At 36.4% G+C, this 23,625-nt stretch overlaps 1 protein-coding gene across 3 annotated transcripts in view; it reads left to right on the top strand.

Moving 5' to 3' along the window:
• LOC128854868 (ecdysteroid-regulated 16 kDa protein-like) overlaps nucleotides 1–21,135 on the top strand; it is a 39,705-nt gene extending 18,570 nt beyond the window's left edge. Inside the window, exons 1-3 of one of the 3 annotated variants that reach the window (XM_054089305.1) lie at nucleotides 7,345–7,692; nucleotides 20,264–20,390; nucleotides 20,473–21,135. In XM_054089305.1, coding sequence (XP_053945280.1) covers nucleotides 20,306–20,390; nucleotides 20,473–20,867 — 480 coding nt within the window. In that variant the 5' untranslated portion in view covers nucleotides 7,345–7,692; nucleotides 20,264–20,305 and the 3' untranslated portion in view covers nucleotides 20,868–21,135. Of the gene's footprint in view, nucleotides 1–7,344; nucleotides 7,693–20,263; nucleotides 20,391–20,472 lie in introns of those variants that run through there. The other 2 variants (XM_054089306.1, XM_054089307.1) reach the window with 2 other exon arrangements.
• Nucleotides 21,136–23,625: the final 2,490 nt, after the last annotated feature.

Here is a 23,625-nt window from a genome sequence, read left to right as displayed (position 1 = left end):
GGTTTGTAATCAGCGACACTAAATACCTTAGGAACACTGCACTTTTCATTATATCTTATCTTGGGTGTAGATAAGTTCCTATGTTCATTTTTTTCCCTATCCCCGTAGACATAAGTACACCCCCTACTCTAAGGGTGCATGCGAACAATTTGGGTTTGGGCTTATTTCAAAAAGCAAAGTTCAACCTTCAATTACTGACAATAACGAAGATCGTAGCACGTTAGGGCTCTGCTCCACAATTTTTGAAAAATGGCCAAATACGCTATTTTTAGGGATTTCAACGCCCTTTTTTTTGAAAACCTGACGTGATGGAAAATTTTTGAACTCGGATTCGTGCTCAGCGCGAAAATTCCCTTCGGGAACACTAGGTCACATCTTATTCGCATCAGAAAAATTGAAATTTGCAGGGCAGTGTTATTGTTATATCTTTATCAAGGACCGTATCTGTATGCAAATTAGGTGCATAATGAATATCTTTTGTTAACTGAGGTTAATTTAGTAAGTCTAGAAAATAGTTTCTAAACTCCGATGTCGTAATATCTACACCAACTTTAAATGATTCTCCTCTTATTTCTTTGGCAAGGCTCCACCATTCTTTTGAATTTGCGGTTTTATTGATTCTCTTTTTCAGTTCTTCATAATATGTTAACCCCTCTTCGCTTTCTCAAAGTGTTCCTAAACAATTGCTTTGCCTGCAAATATTTTTGCTTGTCGTCTGTTTTGTGGGATTTTCTGAGATCACTCAAATATTTAAAGGAAAGCTACCTTCCATTCAAACATCTCTTATTAAACCAAGCGCTTTTGAAAACGGCTTTAGTGTTTTTCGCTGTTGTCTTCGGCACAGACATTTTTACTACACTGGCAAGTTTTTCAAGATTTATCATTTCTCCTCGATATGCCGTCTTAATCAGATTTTTGTTTAGGTTTAATTGATATTTTGATATTATACATTTTTTCTTTGAGTATTACTTTTGGTAGCAGGCTTACATTTTCCATTTCATTCGGCGTTCTATCTATGTTTAGTGTCAGCTTAATTGGCATATGATCAGCCCATACTTTTGATTCGATTTCAAATCTTTCAACATAGCTCAATCCTTCATGCTAAACTGCACAGATGTCATTTACAGAGTTGCCTACTGCACTAATAAACGCCTTCCTCATCACCAACTGTTCTGCCATTCAAGATTATAAGACCATAATCGTTGCAAAATTCCAAGAAATTTTTACCTTTAGATATTATTTAGTACATCATCTCTAGAGATCCTTTTGCCGATTACTGCTTTGAAAGTGAACGTACATAGGTATATCTCATAAAATAAATTGTTCTAATTATTTTTTCCAACCTATAATCACACTTGTAGGCTAACAACTAAAGAAAAATTAATTTATAACTTAAGCAACACATATACACACATATATACACATGTACATATAGTGTTACATTTTAAGTACGAGTAGAATGAAAATTTCTAACAGGCTCAAAGAAATATTCAGTTATTTAATATTTGCTAACATTATAAAGAGTTTTTCAATTGGCGCGGGTCGATTTTGGCGCCCTGTGGCAGCCACTTTGTTTTGGTGACATCTGTCAAATCTTTTGTTTATTATTCAGTTGTTTATGCCAAATCATCATGGTAAGTTACACGATTGAACCGCACGTTCAAATGATAAAACTTTATTATCAAAATGAGTGTTCATTAACGCAAATGTTGCGCGCATTGCGCCAATTTTTCGGTAGACGTGGTGGTCCTTCAAAGTCGACTCTCCAACGTTTGGTGGCCAAATTTGAGACGACCGGGTATGTAAACAATCAGCCAACACCCGTACGTTCAAGGAACGCAAAATCAGCCGAGAACATTGCCGCGGTCCTTGAAAGTGTACAGCGCTACACAGCGATGATAACCAATTTCTTATGGCCCATATTGAACCATATGGACCTAGACGACATGTGGTTCCAGCAGGACGGCGCTACGTGCCACACAGCAAACGCCACGATTGACAACATCTACATCTACCCGCCCTTATTGAAAAACCCTATATTTTTTTATAATGTATGTATGTACGTTTTATTATAACATTGCCACAATATAAACATATTGTACTTATCATACAAACACACTTACCGGTGTCTACAAAGGTTAGAAATTCTGTCAACTTGACTTGCATATAATCGTAGAATTAGAACCAGAAAACTTAGCTTATCAATGACTCAACTGTATATAAAAACATAATTATGAGAGTACATCAAAATGAGTGTATAAAAGTGTAATAATTTTTTTTCCATTTTCTAAGAAATCGATTGAAAGTAATTTGCAAAGTTCTTCAGTGTTGCTGAATACACAGAAGTCATTCTCTGTTTGCATTTTACGCCAGTTGCTTTCATATTCATTGGAATAACTTGAGGTACTACGAGGGGTGCCTTTTATATGTCGGGATTAGAGAACAAAAACAAATTTTAATAATCGAAAATCACTTTATTGTTTTTCAAAATATTCTCCATGAAGATCTATATACTTTTGCATGCGTTTGAACCAATTGTCGAAGCACTTTTGCAACTCTGAATGAGGTACCTCCAAAACATACATTCTGAATGCAGCAACCGCTTCTTCAGGTGTCGAAAAACGTTGACCTCTCAGTTTGTTTTTTACGTACGGAAATAAAAAGAAGTCATTCGGTGCCAAGTCAGGACCATACGGCGGATGACCCATTAATTCGATGTTTTGGGTGCTCAAAAATGCGGTTGTTTGAGCCGATGTATGAGATCTCGCATTGTCCTGGTGAAGAGTGATCAGTCTTTGGCGATTGGTTTTCCTAATTTCTTGGAAGACAACTGGCAAACAAATGGTTGTGTACCACTCAGAATTTACTGTTCTGCGTTGTTCTAGTGGTACAGTTGCGACATGTCCAGTTTTTCCGAAAAAACAGGCGACCATTTGCTTGGAAGTGCTTCGTGCGCGAACAACTTTTGTTGGATTTGTCTCATCTTGAAACACCCATACAGTCGACTGCTGTTTACTTTCGGGCTCATACGCGTAAATCCATGATTCATCACCTGTCACGATGTCATAGACGTGTTTCGAAGCCCCGCGATCGTATTTTTTGAGCATTTCCTTCGACCAATCGACACGAGCCTTTTTTTGAGCGATTGAAAAATTGTGTGGGATCCAACGCGAACCAATTTTTTTGACAGTCAAATGTTTATGCAATATTGAATGTATGCTGGCCCCCCTAATGCCTAAGATTGTCTCAATCTCACGATAGGTCACATGACGATCTTGCAACATCAGTTCGCGCACAGCATCAATGTTTTTCGGAACAACAACTGATTTTGGACGACCTTCACGAAATTCGTCTTGGAGTGAACTACGACCACGATTTAATTCACCATACCATCGATAAACACTGGTCCTTGATGGAGCTTCATCGCCAAAAAATGAATTAAGTTCATCCATGCAATGTTGCTGAGTTAATCCACGTCGAAAGTTGTAAAAAATAATCCGCCGAAAATGTTCACGATTTAATTCCATTTTTGGACCGAGATGAATCTTTTAACAACACAAATAGCGCTGGTATTTCAAAACGTTCTGAGTACGTAAAAGCCAAAAAATGTCAAATTTTGCGATACAGCTGTCAGTTGCCAGATTGCAACACCAGGGTTGCCAAATCCACATGTAAAGTGCGTTTGCATATATATATATTTTTTTTAATATTTTCTTCCTCTGCAAGCTACTGATGAAATTCATCAGGTGTGTGTTATTTAAATCTACTATGTGTAGCAAAAAAGTGAGAGTGCAGATGTCGGGGTATAGTATTTTCTCTATATATTTCACTTTATTATTATTATTATAATTGATTATAACGAGAATGCGATAGAGATGTATATATGTACCCAATTTTGTTTTTGAAAAACTTTTTCACTAAAAAAACCTATAAAACAGTTTAAGTGCTAGAAATCTGTATTTTAGCCTTTATGCGCTCCGTTTCATTATTTGTGTGTTTTTAGACTGCAACTGTCTGGTTCACAAGTGTCAAATATGATGATATGACGCACGACGCCAAATTGCAAAAATTATAAATCTTCCTATAGGATAATTAATTTTGCACCACCTTGAATATATAATTATACTCCTGTACCAAAATATTTAGAGTGAATTATTGTGGTCAAGTCTATGGGTATACCTTTCGGTCTGTGAATCCATTGAATTGCCACAAATGTTACCTTCTGAGTGAGTATCAGCTTAATATTTTGCAGCAATGGGCAAACGATCTACTACGAAACAATTATGGTCTGGAAAACGATTTCTCATTTAAAATAATATAAATATGTTATAGCTTGCTAATAAACCATTGAATATAATACTGGCATATGCGGAGAACAAACAAAAAAACATTAAACGGATTTTTTTAGTGTGAAGTGTCACCTTGACAATGAGCATAAACTTTAAATTATTTGATCAATACTTTACGAGATATCGATCACTACAGCCATCTAACGAGAAAATAATGGAGTAGTTAACAAAGCTATGTTCGTGTAACTCAATCCTGAGAGATAATAATAATAACGCAAGTGATAACTTCAAAGAGAGAAATAGAATTCTTAAAAAAATAGATGGAAAACATTCGGAGTGACCACCATAACCATATGTTTATGCCTGAAATAAAAGCAGGTTCTGAATTCGATTTTCACTGCGGGAATAAAACATCAAGCAATTGTATATGTAAAAGTGCGATCGCTACTCCGCAGGTAATTTTAAACCCACGAGAAAAAAATTTGCTATTCGCAGGCGGCATAAAAATTAATGCCTTCCATTTATGGAATGACATCATGGCACGTATCACAAATTAACAGTAAAACAGTTAAAAGGAAATTTTACCCCCAAAGCTCTGCGCTTACATTGTTTGTTTCTAACCAATATATGCAAACATTAGGATGGCCCAAAAAGAAATGTTTTTTTCTCATTTAGTTGATTTGTTCAATAACCAAAAAAAAATATTGCCACCTGTATTATTATTATTATTAATATATATTATCATGGGTAGGTTGTGACAGCCTCCGTTTCGGAAAATATAGACCTGTTGGTAAGCCATCAGTGTGACAATTTTTGATCGACATGTGGGCTCGACAAGTCTATTCGATAATCGCCGTGAACAGCCAGTGCAGACCATCTTTGAATAGTTTGCTCTGTGAATGTGGTATTTCGTAGGATTGATTCATTCGAAGCGGGGTGTAATTAACATTCGCAGCTATAACAGTCCTATGCAGTTCGGATTGGGATCACTTTTGTTGAAAATATCGCCTGGTGTTGTTTTATTTATTTGTTTTATTTTTGTTTCAATTTAATATTCCCCCATGAGAAAAATTCACTTTTCAATAGATTTGATATATAAGCTCTACCTATCGATATTATTTAATTTTCTCTTTTATTAATTTCTTCTCACATGTGTTCAAAAAATGATACCCTGTACTTAAAAAAAAAAATATTTAAACTATTTTCAATTGGAACCCTGAAAAACTCTCCAAAATTAAAAAAATATTACAACTTAAAAAACAAAAATATTTATCTCGTGTTTGTTTATTTTTGGTATAATATTTGAGGGTATAATATTTGATGTTTTCCCACAAAGGAGAAAAAAATGTTTTCCTTACAGTTTTACGTCACCTCCGAACGGCATTGTTTTTTGTGTGGAGCGTATTATGGCAGAAATACTCTCTGAGGAACGGCCGATATTAGAAAACACTTTTTCTTTCCTACCTTCTCCCATCCTAAATTATAATTTATTTAATTGGCCGTAACAACCCGTTACCGAGTTACAGCCTTCCGAATAATGTCTCGCCAGGTGTTTCTGGTTTCCGCACACCTTTTCCAGTTTCTTAAGCCAAGAGAAGCCAGGTCATCTTCAATTTGGTTCGTCCACCGGACACTAGGACGCCCTCTTCGCCGTCGACCACCAATTACCGTTTTAAACACCTCTTTCGCCGGACAGTTCCTTCCATACAGACGACATGATCCAGTCACCTTATCTCCATAAAGCTCATACAGCTCGTGGTTCATTCGAATGCGGTAACCAAGATAAATTAAGTCCTGACCTTGAATTTATAGTTGTTAATTTCGATCTGTGGTTCAAAATGCCCTGACTCCTTGCAGAATGCCTGCATATACTTAGTTTTGTTCTCGTTTACCATCAGACCGAATAGTGCGAACTCTGCGATGTAGTTGGTCGCGAATCATGGGTCTTCTCCAGGTAAGGTTTCAGATTACCACATTGCAGACAGGATAGAATTTTATATGCGATGTAGATAAGATTGATCCCACGATAGTTGGCGCAGTTCGTGGGGTCAACTTTTTTTAGGATTATTTCAGTAATTTTATCGACATTTTCTTTAACATCAAAAATGCCGGAAAGGACTCGACGAAACCAAAATTGCACGTAATTAGCTGTTACAGCATCGATACCATAAACATAATTCACACACTCAGCGGTCTGTCTTGCATTTTCGCCTTTATCAAAGCAAAACTGTAAAATGTACTGAAATGTAATGAGAACTGAATGGAACAAACAAAAAACAGCAAAATAATTCTTTTAGTGTGAAATGCCGCCTTGGCAACGAGCATAAGATAGATATCGATCACTACAGACATCTACCGAGAAAATAACGGATTTCCTTTTCCCAAAATTAATATCTCTTCTATGAGGTAAGACTCCACCCACTCTTAAATAAACGTATGAAACTCACAATTCACTAAGTACACCTAATCTGGTTTTAAATCATAAAATTAATAAGCTGAATTTACTATATTTCATTAAAACTTGTGCTGGGTATACATACATTTTGTTTATTTGCCGTAAGAGTATTAGAACTTAAAAGCTTCGGGGAAAACGGCTTTAAAGTTTTAAATTTCCTATTTTTCCCTTGGTGAAAGTAAAAAAAAATTCTCATCTAATGAGATACGAACTTTTTACACATAAAAGAAGAGCTGGTGTTAATTTTATGTTTTTTTTTGCTTACATTGTGTTCGGAAAAGCAGTGTAAAAAGCCGTAATTCTTTTGTTAATCAATAGATTTTGAGTATTTCTTCTTTTAATCAAATGCATAAATACATTACATTGCATTACGCCTTATCCATTCTTTCCAATCACAGTACGCATTTTCTTCTATGATCTTATAGCTGGCGATTTCATTGTTTATATTTAGATGGTGCGGCTCGGAGCTTAACTAAGCAATCAACACGTTTCAACTGTTCATAGTTCGGTCATTGTGTGCACAATACATATGTATGTGAATATAAATGTTTACCAGATCTTACGACTATTACCGACTATAAATAATCAACACATTGAAGTTCGTATTTCAGTTGATTTCATTCAACACCCAAAACGTGTTGGTGGCTGGGAGCGCGCGTGTGTGCCTTAAGTCTTTCGTTTTTCTCTTATATGTAAATACCAAGTACACAATATAAATAAACAAAATTAGCGTCGTTGCGCAATTTTCAATTGAAAGCTATTTTAAAAGCACAACAAAAAATTTAATAAATTATTGAGAAATTAAGTAAAAAGCAAACATCAGAGGATTTAAAGTTGTATTTTGTTAAACGCAGACGGAAATCCATTAGTAAAAGTATAAATACATAGTGCGTTTGCATAAAGTTGATTCAAAAAGTATACAAATATATAAAAGTAAAAAAATTGCAGGTAATTGAATACTGAATATAACACAATTTAAAACAAGTACAGAAAGTTACTATCTCCGACAAATGGATTCGTTCGAAATAAAATAATAGAAAATAGTTTTCTTCAGTGCGGTCGCCTTTCGGCTTGCAATGGCAGACTTCCATGTATATTTCTGCTAGAAAAAAGCTTCTTTAAAAAACAAAAAAACCTCCGCTTTTTGGAGGCGGAATAAAGGTGTAAGTCCCTCATCAAGACGCACACCACGAAAGCTCGTCTGAACATATAACAAAGGAACGCTTGAAACAAAGGAAAACTTATACTTGTATACATATATAATAGACACAATATTTTGAACTTGTTTGATCGATACTTTACGGGATATCGATCACTACAGCGTCTACAGAGAAAATAATGGATTTCTTTTACCACAATGTAATATAAAGTGAAAACGAAATTTAAATATGTGGTGCACTTTATAACTGAAAAAAATCTTACCTTTTACCCTTTTTAAAATTTTGGTATAATCATAAAACAGGTTTACATGCTTCTTAATATTTGTACTTTTGTGAGCTAAACACGATCCTGGAATTCAAAAAGCCGAGGTGTGGTGGTTTCGGAAAAATGGACGTAAAACCCAAACAAATATGTTTTTTTTTATTATTAACCCCTACTTTTCTCAATATCCTGACGTGATAAACACTTAAATCTATACTCGAATTAAAATGTGAATCTTACACTACAATTACTGTATATGCAATTACAAAAAAACTGTTTGGAGTAAGTTAGCCCTTTAAAGCTCTTGTATGCAATTGAATTACTAAATTACATTGAGCTAAGCTCTTACTAAATACAAAATACATACAAAATTACTACTAGCAAATTTTTGTGGTGGCTGATTACAAAACTGATGTAAGTTTTTCAAAATTCAAAATGACAAACAAAAATTTGAGCTAAGGTCATCAAATTAAAAATTGTGTGATTTTCAGAGTCGCTGATTATGAAACTGATAATACCTTTTTATTTTTTATATTTTATTATTTTTTATTTCGCGAGCTACACACATTTGATTTTTTTAAATTAATTTTTTTTTTTTTTTTTGTTTAACAAACACCCAACCGACAAGTTATTTTACAGTGTTTGAACTTATGACTACTATTCTTAATAAGTGTGTAAGTAAACATAAACGTAAAGTATACGGACTTGAAGTTGTTAAAGTAGTATAGAAATAGAAGATAAGAGAAAAGGTAAAAAGGAAGATATACATACGTACATATTAGCAACTATTGGCAACAAAGTACATAATGTATCAGTTCATTTCTAAGGCACGGTGTGTTTCTGATTATTTCGATTTTGAATGGTAGGAGGTTCAAAAGACGGGCAGCAAGGATAAAGAACTGACGTTCTGATACTAGGCAACTGTATTTCATACTAAGTAAGTTAAGGGATCGAGACGATTTTGCAAATTCAAGTCGGTTCATAAGGTATTTGCGTACCAGAGATTGCAGAAAATCGCCGAACATGCAAAATACTTGTCTTATTTATGCCTCTCACAAACAAACTAAACATTGCTATATTGCTAAAACAGTAATCCTATCGTTTCTATGACCCATACGTATATTGAAGGAGCTGGGCTTGGATGAGGTGCTGTGACGAGTAGAAGGCACAAAAAACCCTTTTTTCATTCCATTTCAATACTTGTAAAATAATAAAGGTTTACTGAAAGTAAATTGAACGTCGGTATTAGCGCGAACATTTACTCAGCGATTTCTCATATTAAGTGTTCTTCGCGATTAGCAGGATTAGATAGTAAATTTCCGCCGAAAGCCTTTGCCATTCCATATTTTTCAGAGGCCGGAGAAATTCATTTGCTTCAGAATTGTATCCCATTACTGCTTTGCATAATTGCAGATGGAATAGAGGCAGAGCTCTGTAGTATTCTGTTTTGCGAGCTTTCGACTGCACCAGCGATCTACGCCAATCATTGAAATATGGAAGATCGATACGTACTTACATCGGCCGCCGTAGCCGAATGGTGCGTGACTATCGGTAGTGCCCATGTTCGAATCTTTGGGCATGAAACACTAAATGTTAGAAAAGTTTTTTCTAATAGAACTCGCCCCTCGACATGCCATCACTTTCTCCTCATAAAAACCAGCTGCCATTCAAAGTCGACGTAAAACTGTACGGCTGTAAAAACAAATGTAATCAGCGATGTTAAAGCATTTCCTCTCCATATGCTCCGTGTTGCGAAAGTCTATGTCTCGGATTTCATTGGACTTATTTTGCTAGATTGGATAGACTTTCGCTGCTTCCATGTCGCTTTCGTTGCTGTTTACAGTTGAATTATATTCTGAGTCGTAGTTTTTAGCACTAACTGGTTTTGTAATCGTCACAGCAAACAACCAGCCAAAGGTTAAAAACCAAAAGCACTAAAAGCTGCCTTTTCATAATTTAAAAATAAATTGTAATGTTGATGACAAATGTACATACAATTTTTCATTAGTGTAATTATTGTATATTGTATACTTCTACTTAAAAATAAGCATCCGTAATTTTTTTCGAAAGAACTTTAGTGCCTGCTTTGTGAAGCTCGACATAAGAAACATAATTTTTATCTGATGTAGTAGGCGTAACAATTTTTATTTCACTTGATTCTAACTAGCCATCTTGCAAGCAATTAGAGGCTTGAGATTGTGTTATGGAGGACTAACTACATGGAAAAAATGCTTCTTCTCTCTGCTTCTTTTGTCCTCGCAATTTGGGTAGTTTAAGAAGTTGAGGCAGGCGTGGATGTCATTTACTCCTAGCTAGAGAAATTTTATCATATTACGAGTACATATCCTGGACTCGGTTGGCACTTGTTACAAACGTAAAAGTCAAGCCATCTATCCAAGAACAGCATTTCAGCGACCTAAGCTCAAAGGCTCCCTACATTACCTTTGTTTGCCACTAAAAATAGGATATTTAGCTATGAAGAACTAATCGACTGCTTTTTAATGAAAAAGCTCCGTAAAAACCATTTGCTAGGTTTGGAGTCGGCTTAAAATTGTGGGCCCCTTCATTTGTGGAAAAACATCAAAACGCAAGACCACAAACAGGAAGAGAAGCTCGGCCAGACACATACTATAAAAAGGGTGTAAGAGCCAATTATTATTATTATTATTCAAATTTTACCAGTATTTTACCGTGAGGTTACTTTTGGCGATGAGATGACTTTGAGTTTCATTGCGACGTCTCGATCGAGAAAGCACGCAAAGTTTTCTTTAAGAGAGTCTGTTATACTCCAAAATTGTGCATGATGGCTGAGATTATTTAGCTGGGCTTTTCCAGTTAAGTAGTTCTGCTTAACAAAATTCTTATTTTTTTAATCTCTATCCTGTGTACTGTCAGGGAAAAAAGCTGACAAGCTTTTTGATATACGAATCTCCATACTCCATACTCAGCATCACTTCAATATTTTCGGACTAGTCTTTGCTCTTCTCTCCAAACGACCGGACTTAAGTCGAACAATTTATATAATATTTGAGGAAGCATTTAATTTCAGTGAAAATATTAGGTTTCACTATTAGGGAATTCTGAGTTGGCGTTTTTGAATTTGAGGACTTTAATCTTTAATGTTTTATGATCGATCTTTAGCTCCTGCCCAACTTCGATTATTTCGTACCTTATTCTTGTTATTAAACATCTTTCGAAATTTCAGAGGCTTGCCTTTATCAAACGAAAACTGTAAAATGTACCGAACATTCCTTTGGTTGACTTCCATTGTTAACACCCTATAACTCAAACTGACGATTTTTTCCCCAAACGACCTTCAATGACCAATGTAAGAATTTGTATATATAAATAGCAGGTATTTAAAGACAAACTATACCCAGATTCCTTTAAACTGATTTTTTGACGTTTTCTGTACTTTATTGATCTGGGGGCAACGATTTAAAAATTTTTTTAAACCTTCTTTACGCCTCTTAACATCAGCCCTAATAAGCTCAGTAACAGCACTTAACTCACTTGTTACAGAAATCGAGAAGTCAATGTATAATAAAGAATTCACACTGGTAGCCTGTCTAGATATCGAGGGCGCGTTCAACAACATCCTACCGGAAACCATCATAAAGGCACTGACGGATTTCGGGATATCTGGCGCTCTGTTTGAGTTCATCAAAATCATGCTCTTGAGCAGATTTGTGATCGCAACCCTAGGGGCCTCAGAGATCAAGAAAAAAGTTAGCAGAGGAACACCTCAAGGCGGTGTGCTGTCCCCCCTCCTATGGGTGCTGGCACTAAACTCATTGCTAAAGAGCCTAGAGGAGAGAGCACAACATGTCGTAGCATATGCGGACGATGTTGCAATGGTAGTAAGAGGGAAATTTCCCAATACACTTAGAGAAGTCATGCAAGATTTACTAAACATGGTTGAAAACTGGTCAAAAGCAAATGGGTTAAGCGTCAACCCCAATAAAATTGAACTCATCCTATTTACCAGGAAACACAAAATTCCAAATATAGCTCCTACGACTCTAGGTGGAACAGCACTGTCATTTAGAGATGAGGCCCGCTACTTAGGTCTAGTACTAGACCGAAAGCTAACTTGGAAGGCAAATGTCGAAGATAGAGTAAAAAGGGCGACAATAGGACTATACTCTTGTAAACAGCTGATAGGACTAAGTTGTATGGTGGCCAGCTTTAGATAAATTGTACATTAAAAGAACCATGGCACACGTACAAAGAATGGCCACACCCACAGATGCACTAAATATTATGCTTAACATTTTACCAATAGAGCAGTACGGTAAGCAAACAGCTGCCAAAGCAACTCTCAGACTAAGAGAAATCGGCGTACTCAGATCGAACCAAAGAGGACACTCCTCAATTTTAGAACAATTCCCCTGCATTCCCAGCACAACGGATTTCTGTAGGACCAAGGATATCAATTTTAATAAATCCTTTGTCACAGTATTTCCTTCCAAAGAGGAATGGGATAACGGGCTCATTGTTAAGATAAATGACTTAAACATCTACACAGATGGCTCAAAACTGGACAACAAAGTAGGTGGAGGGGTCTACTCCGACAAACTCGGAGTATGCCAATCATTTCGCTTACCTGATCATTGCAGTGTATTTCAGGCGGAAGTCACTGCCATAAAAGAGGGACTTAAAGAAATAAAAACGAGAGTATTATCCACAAATGAAGTCTTCATTTACTCGGACAGTCAAGCAGCAATAAAAGCGCTGGAATCAAAAACGCACTCGTCAAAAACAGTTCTAGAATGTGCACCTTATCTTGGTACTAGGCCACAGGAACATTGCAGGAAACTGTAAGGCGGATGAACTTGCAAGAACCGGTACAACGCTCGATCTCGAACCGGATAAGGCGCTGATACCCATACCCATAGCCACTTGTAAATTACTTATAGACAGGGAAACCATCAAAAAGGTAAATACAAGCTGGCAAAACCTCACAACATGCGAACTAAGCAGACAGACATGGGCGAACTGGAACAGCGGTCGATGGACGATCTTGCTAAGATTCAACAGAGAATCTATAAGAAAAATAATAGGTGTATTAACTAGTCATTGTTTAATAGGCAGCCACGCTAGAAGGTTAGGACTTCGATTTCTGTAGAAGCTGTCTTAATACAGAAGAAGAGGAAACAGTCAGACACCTTTTATGTGAGTGTGAAAGCCTAGCTATGAAAAGGCTGCGCACTCTTGATACAGCATTTCTAACCGATGTAGCGGATATAGCCCATCTAAAACTAACGAAGCTCTGCTCGTTTATTAAAGCAACTGGATGGTTTGAAAAGGAACACGTAGAGTAAGGATAAGCTCCAGCGGTATCACAATGGACCTGCGGAAGGTCTAAGTGTGTCTAATGACAACCACCCTACCTACCTACCTACCTACGCCTCTTGTGATAAAAAAGTTAGAGATACTGCTCTGAAACTGGTATGGATGTTGTAGTTCTAAATAATTTTCACAAATTAATTGCAATAAATACATTTATAATTGTTACTGTAAATTGCTTTCAATACATATAGCCATATATACAAATATGCCACCACAAGGTTCAAAGTGTTATTGTTTATTTTTTGTATATATTACTATGCATTCATACGAGGTGTGACTATTCATTGCAGAGGCTAACGCTGTAAAATATTTTATGTTGATTTTATAACATTTTTCCTAACGAAAGCTATGAATGTAATGATTCATTTACAAAAGCTAGAGTTACTGTGCTCGAAAAGGAAGCTTTCGCGCTAAACAGTTTTCCACATCAGCGTCAGTCTCGTTATTTGGTAGCACACCACGTATAATTATATGTACGATATGATGCATATACTACAATGCTAGTGTAACTTCATTTAGCAGTTGTGTATTCATATTTTATTTATTTATTTATATATATAGTTTATAAAAGTTTACAAAACGTAAAGCTAACTGTAGGAAAATATAACTATGCCTTCCAAGGTCATAAGCTAATTGTATACTAATAGCAAAAGTAAATTATCTTAGGGGCTCAGTGTGTTTTACATTTTAATACATGCTTCGTCTAAGCAAAGAAAATACTTGTATTCCGGCTTTCGATAATTTTTTACCTCAACAAAATTAAACATAAATCAATTGGCTTCCTTATCTGTCACAAGTTGGTCATCTGCGACCTGAAAGATTTATTGTGCTCCTTTGTGGAGTAAGAGTATTATTCTGAGCCGAAATCGCTCAATAAATTTTAGTATATTATTTCTGACCTTAATCGTCTAGCTGTCAAACCCAGACATTTACAGAGAAAGTGCTCAACAGTTTCCTTCTCTGAAAGGTAATGGTGGTTAAATTGTAAACCTAGCTTTTCCGGGTGTGCGCCGATTGACCAATAACCGTTGTTAAATTGAATGGAGTTTTCGAAATAGCACATAAAGAAATAGAGTTCCATCTTTTCTGCGCTTTCCTGAGAAATAATTTGTGCAATTCCCCTTTAACAACAGTACGGAAGTGACTGGGTAGGAGGTTTTCGAGAACAATTCAGTTCCCTTCCTGGCAAGTTCGTCAGCAATTTCATTTCCCTCTATGTTCCAATGTCCTGGAACCTAGACCAGAGGAATGCTACCTGCACATCCAAGATATTTGGTCACCTCCTTATAGGAGTTGACTAGTTTGGATCTCCACTATGGCGTCATAAGAGCCTTAATCGCGGCTTGACTATCGCAAGAAATGTTAAAATCTCCCTCACTCCCACGTTCCTTAAGATACTTAACATCTTACATGGCTGCAGGAAAAACACTAACAGTATTCGGCAATTTTAAGGATATAAATAAATTGGCTGATTTACAGAAAATCCTTGCTCCAACTCCCGATTCCATCTTGGGCCGTCAGTTAAAACAGAGGTACCAGCTTCGGAGAAGATTTTCCCCTCCTTCCAGATCGGCTTACTCATCAAGATTGCTCTGGCACGACTCTCAGACTCTAGTATGCGGATAGAGAGATCTGTCCGATGTGCAGAGAAATACGGGGCTCAAAAATGCTACTATGTCCTTTTAAAGATTGCCTCCAGGGTTCAACCTCCTGTAGCATGTTTGCACTTTGAGCAGCGATGGAAATAACGTAAAAGGCAAAGCAACAGAGGGAATGAAAATTCGTTAATGGTACTCAAATGTGTTTTTTTTTTCAATTTTGAACTGAGATGTATCACCATCAGAAAAATATTTTTTAATTTTATTTTATAATTATTTTAAGAAAATTAGTTTCTTGGACTAAAAAGGTTATGAAGGCCTGAGAGTATGCATATACATATGTAGATATGTATGAATTATACCATTTGGTATTTGATATGTGTTATTTTGACAGGAAATGTTTACCCGAACTCATTTTTTATTTAACAGTTAGATATTATATATTAGATTCTTTACTTTACATTTACTTTTACATACATACCTTACATGTATGTACTTATAAAGCGTTTTTGAACATATACATTTAAGTATGAAATTCGATTTCTTTTGCATGACCACCGCGTGCACGTTTTACGAAGTCCAATCGTTGAACCCAATTTTCGACCACTCTTTTGCATAAATCGGCCGAAATTCCAGCAATTTCGCGTTCAATATTGGCTCTGAGCTCACAAATCGTCGCCGGCTTGTTACTGTAGACCAATGACTTCACATAACCCCAAAGAAAATAGTCTAGAGGCGTCAAATCACACGAGCGCGGCGGCCATTCGACCGGTCCATTTCTGGAAATAATGCGCTCATCGAACTTACTCTTCAACAAATCAATTGTAGCGTATGCTGTGTGGCTTGTGGCCCCGTCCTGTTGAAACCACATGTCGTCTAAGTCCATACCATTCAATTGCGGCCAAAAATAATGGTTTATTATGTAGCGGTATCGATTTCCATTCACAGTAACGTGGCGATCGTTCTCGTCAACGAAAAAATATGGGCCAATTACGCCGCCGGCATGTAAACCGCACCAAACAGTGATTTTTTCGGGATGCAACGGTGCCTCATGAATCACGTGTGGATTGCTTTCTGCCCAGTAACGCATATTTTGCTTGTTGACAAAGCCATTGAGCCAAAAGTGAGCTTAATCACTGAAGATGATTTTTTGGAAAAAATCTGGATCATTTTCGAGCAACAGATCGATTATTTTCATAAAAAATTTGCACGATTTGCAATCGTTGCTCAAGTGTGTAGCGTTCCATGATGAAATGTATACTAATGAAGTTTACAAATGACAAGCGAAAAATAAAAAATATTGCGTCGTTCGCCCTCCCTATCGGAAAAAAGTTGAAGCGCACCTATTGAAAAACGCCTTACATATAAGTGGCGGGCACATCCTTTATTACGTGTACTAGATTGAGATTATCCCTCTTACCTACTGTTGTATGCAGACTCCAAACAACAATGGCATTTATGAGAAGTTCTTCCGTGGCTAAATTGTACTCAGAGGATTTCCGTGGCTTCCAAGGGGCGACCGCTATTGTAAAAAATATTCGCTATAACTTAGTGGTTTTCCACAGTAAGTTTCGAACCCGAACCCATACACAAACCCACTCCGCTACGGCGACCATCATTATATTAGACACATAAAGTAAACTATTGCCATATATTTAAAGGGTTGTTAGCAAGTACACAAGTTTAGTTATTCAGGAAAAAATTCATATGCATGTGAGACTATAGACTTTTGTTGTATTAAAATAATGATGCATACTAATTTTTTTTATTATTATTTTAGTGTTTGTTATTTTTGGTTTATTCTATTTGTTTTGTTTTTTTTTTACTTACTATATTTGTGATTAATGTAGTTTTATCTGTACGACTCTTTTAAGCTTTTTATGGCACATCTAAACTATAAAATTAGAAATCAAGTTCTTAAATATTATATCCTAAAATTAAATAACAGGCCTTAACAGTACTTAAATTTTGTTTACTATAAAGGGAGAAAGGGGAAAAAGTAGATACTTGGAATGGAAAATAGATAGAAGAATGGAAAGAGCAGAAAAGGGGAAAAACATTTAAATTGCAACCCAATTTGCAATTGTTTTGTATTAGTAAGGGACCGGACGTCAGACTTGTCAAAATCGCGAAAAATAAAGTAACTGCTTTAGGAAGACGCTTCATCCAGTACTCAATTCGCCTTGACTTTTACTGACATTAAAAGCTCCGCTGATAGCACGAACAGGACCAAAGTGGATTCATTAAAAGTGGGACTAGAGCAATAACAATGTTTTGTACATTAGAAAGAAAGTATAAAATAAACAGAAAAGCGTTGCACAGCCGACATGAAGTTAGGGCTAGAAGCATACGACGATGGTGCCAAAGGAATTACCTTTCGTAATTTCATTATATGCTGAGATCCAGATGTGAGGAGGGAAAAAACCAAAAATCAGCTGGGTTCCCGATACCACCTTTAATAGATTCACCTTGAGTGGGACATTTTAAAAATGCGATCCTCTGTGTGCTCTACTTCTCTTGTTGAAAGCCGCGCACATGAAAGATTAATGACTCACGTGAGTTGTAGTTGCCCCTTATTATCACAACCTTAACAGTGTCAGGAATCGAGTTCTACAGCCTCACTCTATTAACGAAAAACAGCCTTGATGACGATACATAGAAATATTTAGGGATAATCGGCCGCCGTAGCCGAATGGGTTGGTGCGTGATTACCATTCGGAATTCATAGAGAGGTCGTTGGTTCGAATCTCGGTGAAAGCAAAATTAATAATAAAAAAAAAAAAACATTTTTCTAATAGCGGTCGCCCCTAGGCAGGCAACGGCAAACCTCCGAATGTATTTCTGCCATGAAAAAGCTCCTCATAAATAATATCTGCCGTTCGTAGTCGGCTTGAAACTGTAGGTCCCTCCATTTGTGGAACAACATCAAGACGCACACCACAAATAGGAGGAGCACCTCGGCCAAACACCTAACAGAAGTGTACGCGCCAATTATTTATTTTTATTTTAGCAGAGTTTGATGCTTGCTGGACGTATTTAATTTAAAATTTGTTTAATTCTTATTTATTTTAAATTTTAATTTTTTAAGGGATTAAAGCATTATAACATGAACAATAATCGTTACAATTATTTGAATGTAGTTTGAAATAGGGGAATCTCCTAATTATACAATAGGCATTTTATTCGTAATTGCATGTAAGGAGTAAAATATTTCAGTAGCGGTTTTGGTTTTGCAAAGAGTGTTTTGTCTTATGTTTTCTGGTGGAAATTAGTTCTAAAACACCCCTGTGCGTGACATTAAAACAAAAGGCTAAAATTCTCGGCTTTTTAAAAAAGGCTCATCTGTGACGATTTTAGCATAGAATGTTGCTAAATCAACAATTTGTAACATTAAAGCGAAAAAGCAAGTGATTTTAAAATGCGTTAACAACACCTATTGTGGACCTGGATATAGAAAACACTGCGTTCTTCAGAGTTGCCCAAAATAGAGAGAGCTCTTTATCGTTGGTTTATCCGAATGTGAGATAAAAACTGGTAAGTGCTCTAATGTTGAAAGAAAAGGCAAAAACACTGCATGCAAAATTTAAAGGATAATGAAGCAAACTTCTTCACTAGTGATGGATGGCTCTAAGGATTCAAGAAGAGGTACGGTATTCGTCTTCTTAAAATATCAGGCGAAAAACTGTCTTCGCAACCTCAGCTAGTGGATCCGAATTGGAGTTGCGCAACGATCAGTTATATAATGCTGATGAGTCGGGGTTATTCTGGAGACTTTTGCCAGAGAAAATGTACGCGTCAAGTTTGGAGAAGAGAGCCCCAAGGGTAAAGTCCGAGAGCAGCGAATCACGTATTTATGCTGTTCAAACGCCACTGGATCTCACAAGCTTAAGCTTTTGGTAATTGGAAAGGCAAAGAATCCACGCTGCTTTAAAAACTTTCAGTGTCCCACCGAAAAGCTCGAAATCCGTCTGGATGACGTCGGCTATTTTCAAACAATGGTTTCATGAGTCATTTGTTCCACAGGTGAATATTCCTTTTAAGTTTTGTCCTATTTTTAAGGTTAACTGGTTGTTTTTTTACATCGTTTTTAAAGGAGAAAGCCTTACCAATTAAAGCTCTCCTCCTAATCGGCAACGCTCCTTCTCACCCAAATGAAGCTGAACTGGCAATGGAGAATGGGCAAATTTCGGCAATGTTTATGCCACCAAACCTTACTCTCCTCATTCAACCGATGGATCGGAATGCTATAAAAATCACTAAGTTGCATTACAGAAACAGCCTTCTAGCTTAATAGCAGCGACAAAGTCTGATTTGCTCGAGTCGTTGGAAAGAATTAACTTAAAAACAGCTATATATCTTTTGGATGCGGCTTAGCTAATTGCTGGAACAGTATTTTAAATTTTGCGGTGAACAACGATGATCCCGAAGGTAATGTTCCGTTGGCGGTTTTAAAAGAAAAATGGAAAGCTGAACTTCGCACTTTGATGAGCAACACCGTCGATCTCCTTAGTAGTTTTAATCCTGAGGTTCGTTCGTGTTCGCAGATATGCTCATAGATATGTATGTGGGTTATTATAAATACCTTTTTTTATTAAAAATTTCAGATAGAATTCACGTTCCCAGCCTATCATGAATGGAACGAAGATATCGAGGAGGGCAATGCAGATGACGATCATCAAAATGATATGAGTCTACTAAGACGGTTAAGGGAGAAAGCTGTGCTTCAAGTTTTAGAAAAACAGCAGATACAAAAAAAGATGACTGATTTTTTTAAATAAAACAACCGTAGGACTTAATTTTCAATTAATATGTAACGAAAACAAGAATAAAATGTGAATTTAAATGTGAAAAAATATATTTACTTAGTCTTTTTGGGCATTCCAAAACGTGAACACTTTTGTTAACGTGAACTGCCTTGAGTTTTGAATTAGTTCACGTTATCGAGCGTGCGCTGTATAGATTTTTTTAGTATCCACTTCGTATACTTTATTTCATAGGAGGAAAGTTTACCTATTTTTTTTTATTTTTATAAAACAGCAAGAATATAATTTAATAAAAATGATAGTGATAAATTTTAATATATATATACCTATATATATGCACCTACTTAAACTTACCTCCACACATTCTGTTTGTTTTATTTTCAGCTTTTTTCCTAAGCTTTATATCAGTAGAGGAAATCCAAAATAATGAAGTCCTTCCTGAGCACAGTTTCACTTTTTATTGTCATTTTGGCCTTGACAAATGCCGCCGAAGTAAGAAAGTGCCCGAAGTGTAAGTAAAAAGAAAAGAGAAAATATTTTAAAAATAATACTTTCAAATTACTAACCCATATTTCTCACTTTTTTCCTCATAGCGGATGCACGACAATTGAATCCGGACGAAGTGACCATGCCCCAGTGTCCTAAAAATAAATGCACACTCAAACGCAATACAATTGCTTCCATTGCCATAAAAATTACACCAGATCGTGACTTCACCGAACTCACTTCTGATATAAAGGGCATTATTTTGGATGTACCGCTTCCATTCCCTGGTTACTATGGCACCAGCGCCTGCCCACATATCTATGACGCAGAAGGCAAAGAGAAGGTGGGCTGTCCATTGAAAGCCGGGGAAACTTACACCTACAAGAATAGCTTCAAGATTCTACCAATTTATCCACCCGTTAACTTGGTGATACACTGGGGTATGGGTGATAAAAATGGTGACGCTGTGTGTTTCGAAATACCGGCCAAGATAAAAACGTAAATGTGACAATGGACAATGGAATTGAATTGATAATATTACTTGCACATTATAATATTTCCTAAAATGTTTTTTTGTGATAAATTTTTACTAATTCAATTCAATAACTAAATGATGAGCTTTTCTGAAAAAATATTTTCGGATTATCTAAGCGGACCCATGGTCTAGCTCTAGTGAATTTAAGAAATTTATAAGATTTTTGTTTTGATTATTTTATTGACTTTCATTAAAAATATTTAAAGAAAACATGGAAACACCAATTTTTATAGAACCCGAACTTGTTTTAGGTTTTTAAAAAATGAAGAAAACCACGCGCTCAAAAAAAGGGTGAGGAAGAAACACAATAAAATTTCAATAACCACAATTAAATATAGTTACTGGTGTGATAAATAAAATATTAAAATTTGAATTGATTCGGATACATGATTTTGGCCAAGTTTAACAAAGCACACCAGTGGTTTCTTTCTCGTGCTAACCGGTGCCAGTTAGAAACACGAAAAGCCAAGACCTTCGTAGTAGAGGCCTTCCTCTTCCTCTGCTACCACCAACTTGTATCGCATCGAATACTGTCAGAGCCAGAGCATTTGCATCCATTCGAACGTCATGACCCATTGAACGAAGCCATGGGAGTTTTATTCGCTGCGCTATGTTTATTTCGTCGTAAAGCTCACACAGCTCATTGTCCCATCGTTCAATGATACTCGTCATCGGTCATGTGTAAAGGTCCAAAATCTTTTGCAGAATCTTTCTCACAAACATTCCTAGTGACGCCTTTCCGGATGTTGACATCGTTCAAGCTTCTGCGCCATACGATAGGCTGGACATGGTGAAAGCCTTATAAAGTGTTGGTTTGTTCGTTGAGAGAGGACTTTACTGTTCAATTGTCTACTTAGTCCAAAGTTGGCACTTGTAGGCAAGAGAGACTCTTCGTTGGATTTCAAGGCTGAAATTGTTGTCGGTGTTAATGTTGGTTCCTAAATAAGTGGTGTCTCTTACAATCTCGAAAACGGTGACGTGGGTACCGATACGCGACTGTCTCGACTGTTTGTTTGATGACAGGAGGTACTTAGTTTTGTCCGCGTTCTTCATCAGAACCATTCACTTTCCACTTGGAAAAAGGTAGAACTAACAGCAGGGTTGAGTTTACATGGTTGAGCTTAGTTATGTATAAGTATGATACATATCTTTTTGAAACATTCGCTTTCACTGAAAAAGATGCAGAACTCCAAATATATTAAATACTCGTATTATTAATTACAAAACTTTCGTAGTATATCACCGCATGCATAATATTTCAAAATATTAAAAAAATAAAAAAAGTTTGTTTGTTAAGTGCCGAGGTATTTACAGGTTTTAATTCCAGAAGGTAGATGATGAGACGGTTTTTCAAATATTACAAGCGTTGCTATTTATATTTCTGACCATGGGCACTTCTAGTATTGTCAAGCACCACGAGCATGCATCGCTGTTCGCTCACCTACGAATTCCGGGAAGTTCATCCAAAATCAGTTTTTGTGGAGATGCCCATGATGGTGTGCCCATATTGGATCTTACACAGTCTAAAAAACGTCTGGAAACACGACTGGTTCAAACAAATGCGAAACGAAGAGGTTAGTGGGAGAATGGAAAAATCACGTGCTACATATGCCTGGCAATAGGTTGGCTAAATCAGTAATGATGGGAAAGCCAATGACTGAAAGGCCACCCGGACGCCCTCCCAAACACTGGAATGAGTGTTGTACATCCAGTTCTATCGGTAACTAATATTTTTTATGTGCATACAATATAATCCAAACAAATTGTACCTCTTGTACAAAAATTGTTAAAAAACAGGATTTAATCCTAAATATTTATTAGAAGAAAAAAAAGAAGTTATACGTTATGCGTAACGTATGACAAGTAATGGCCTTAATGATTGAGCGGGGTGGACGGATATTCACCACATATATAAGTACGCAACATGTAAAATTTAGCTTCGGCTTTTTGTAAAACTCCTAAATCTGTGTATATTTGAAAAACATCTCTTATTGAACACCTTTTTAACATTTCCGGTTGGGCACCAGTGTCTGATTTTTGTCGTCCTGTTCGAGGATCCTTTTTAAAAGGTTATATCCATAAAATTTAATTTTAAGAAGCTACCTCGAAACTCAAGTCGTTAGTTAAAATAGAAATTGAAAAATTCACGTCCAAAGTTGAAAAAGCCAGACTGGCTGGCCAGACCCGGGTGTCCAACGGGAGCTTAATTTTGTCTAAAAATCTACAGATAATAGTCATACACATAACAATCAATTTGGTCACATCTACAGACATCATCACCGGGTGCTTTAATTTTAAATAAGTATTGTTTTTTTCATAGGTTTATCTTGTGAGGATTGGATTGTTTTAATTTGAGTGTCAAATGGTCAAATGGCCTTGATGACTGCAATCGATACTTCACTATGGCCATCTTCCTTGCTCTGCTCAATGATGTTCAAATTCATTAGATTCCCATGTTAGTGAAGTAAATGTTTGTTTGAAGTAATAATTGCGTTAAGACAAGCAAAGCCAAATAATTTATGATTTAAATAACACTATATGAAGTTCATATTGACCTCTAATGTCTGAATTCTTCACAGCTGATCGTAGTCTTACCTATTGCCTGATTTGTCAGCACGTAAGCCTCAGTAAGATCAGATTTTCGAGATTAAGGATTTTTTCTGCCTCCAAGTTGAGCCCTGATGCAATTATCTTGCAATACCTTAAACAATTAGAATAGGAGCTT

This window comes from Anastrepha ludens, chromosome 2 (genome assembly GCF_028408465.1).
Source record: "Anastrepha ludens isolate Willacy chromosome 2, idAnaLude1.1, whole genome shotgun sequence".
In the NCBI taxonomy this organism is placed as follows: domain Eukaryota; kingdom Metazoa; phylum Arthropoda; class Insecta; order Diptera; family Tephritidae; genus Anastrepha; species Anastrepha ludens.
Note: the sequence above shows the minus strand (reverse complement) of the source record. Positions and strands in the feature narration are given on the sequence as shown.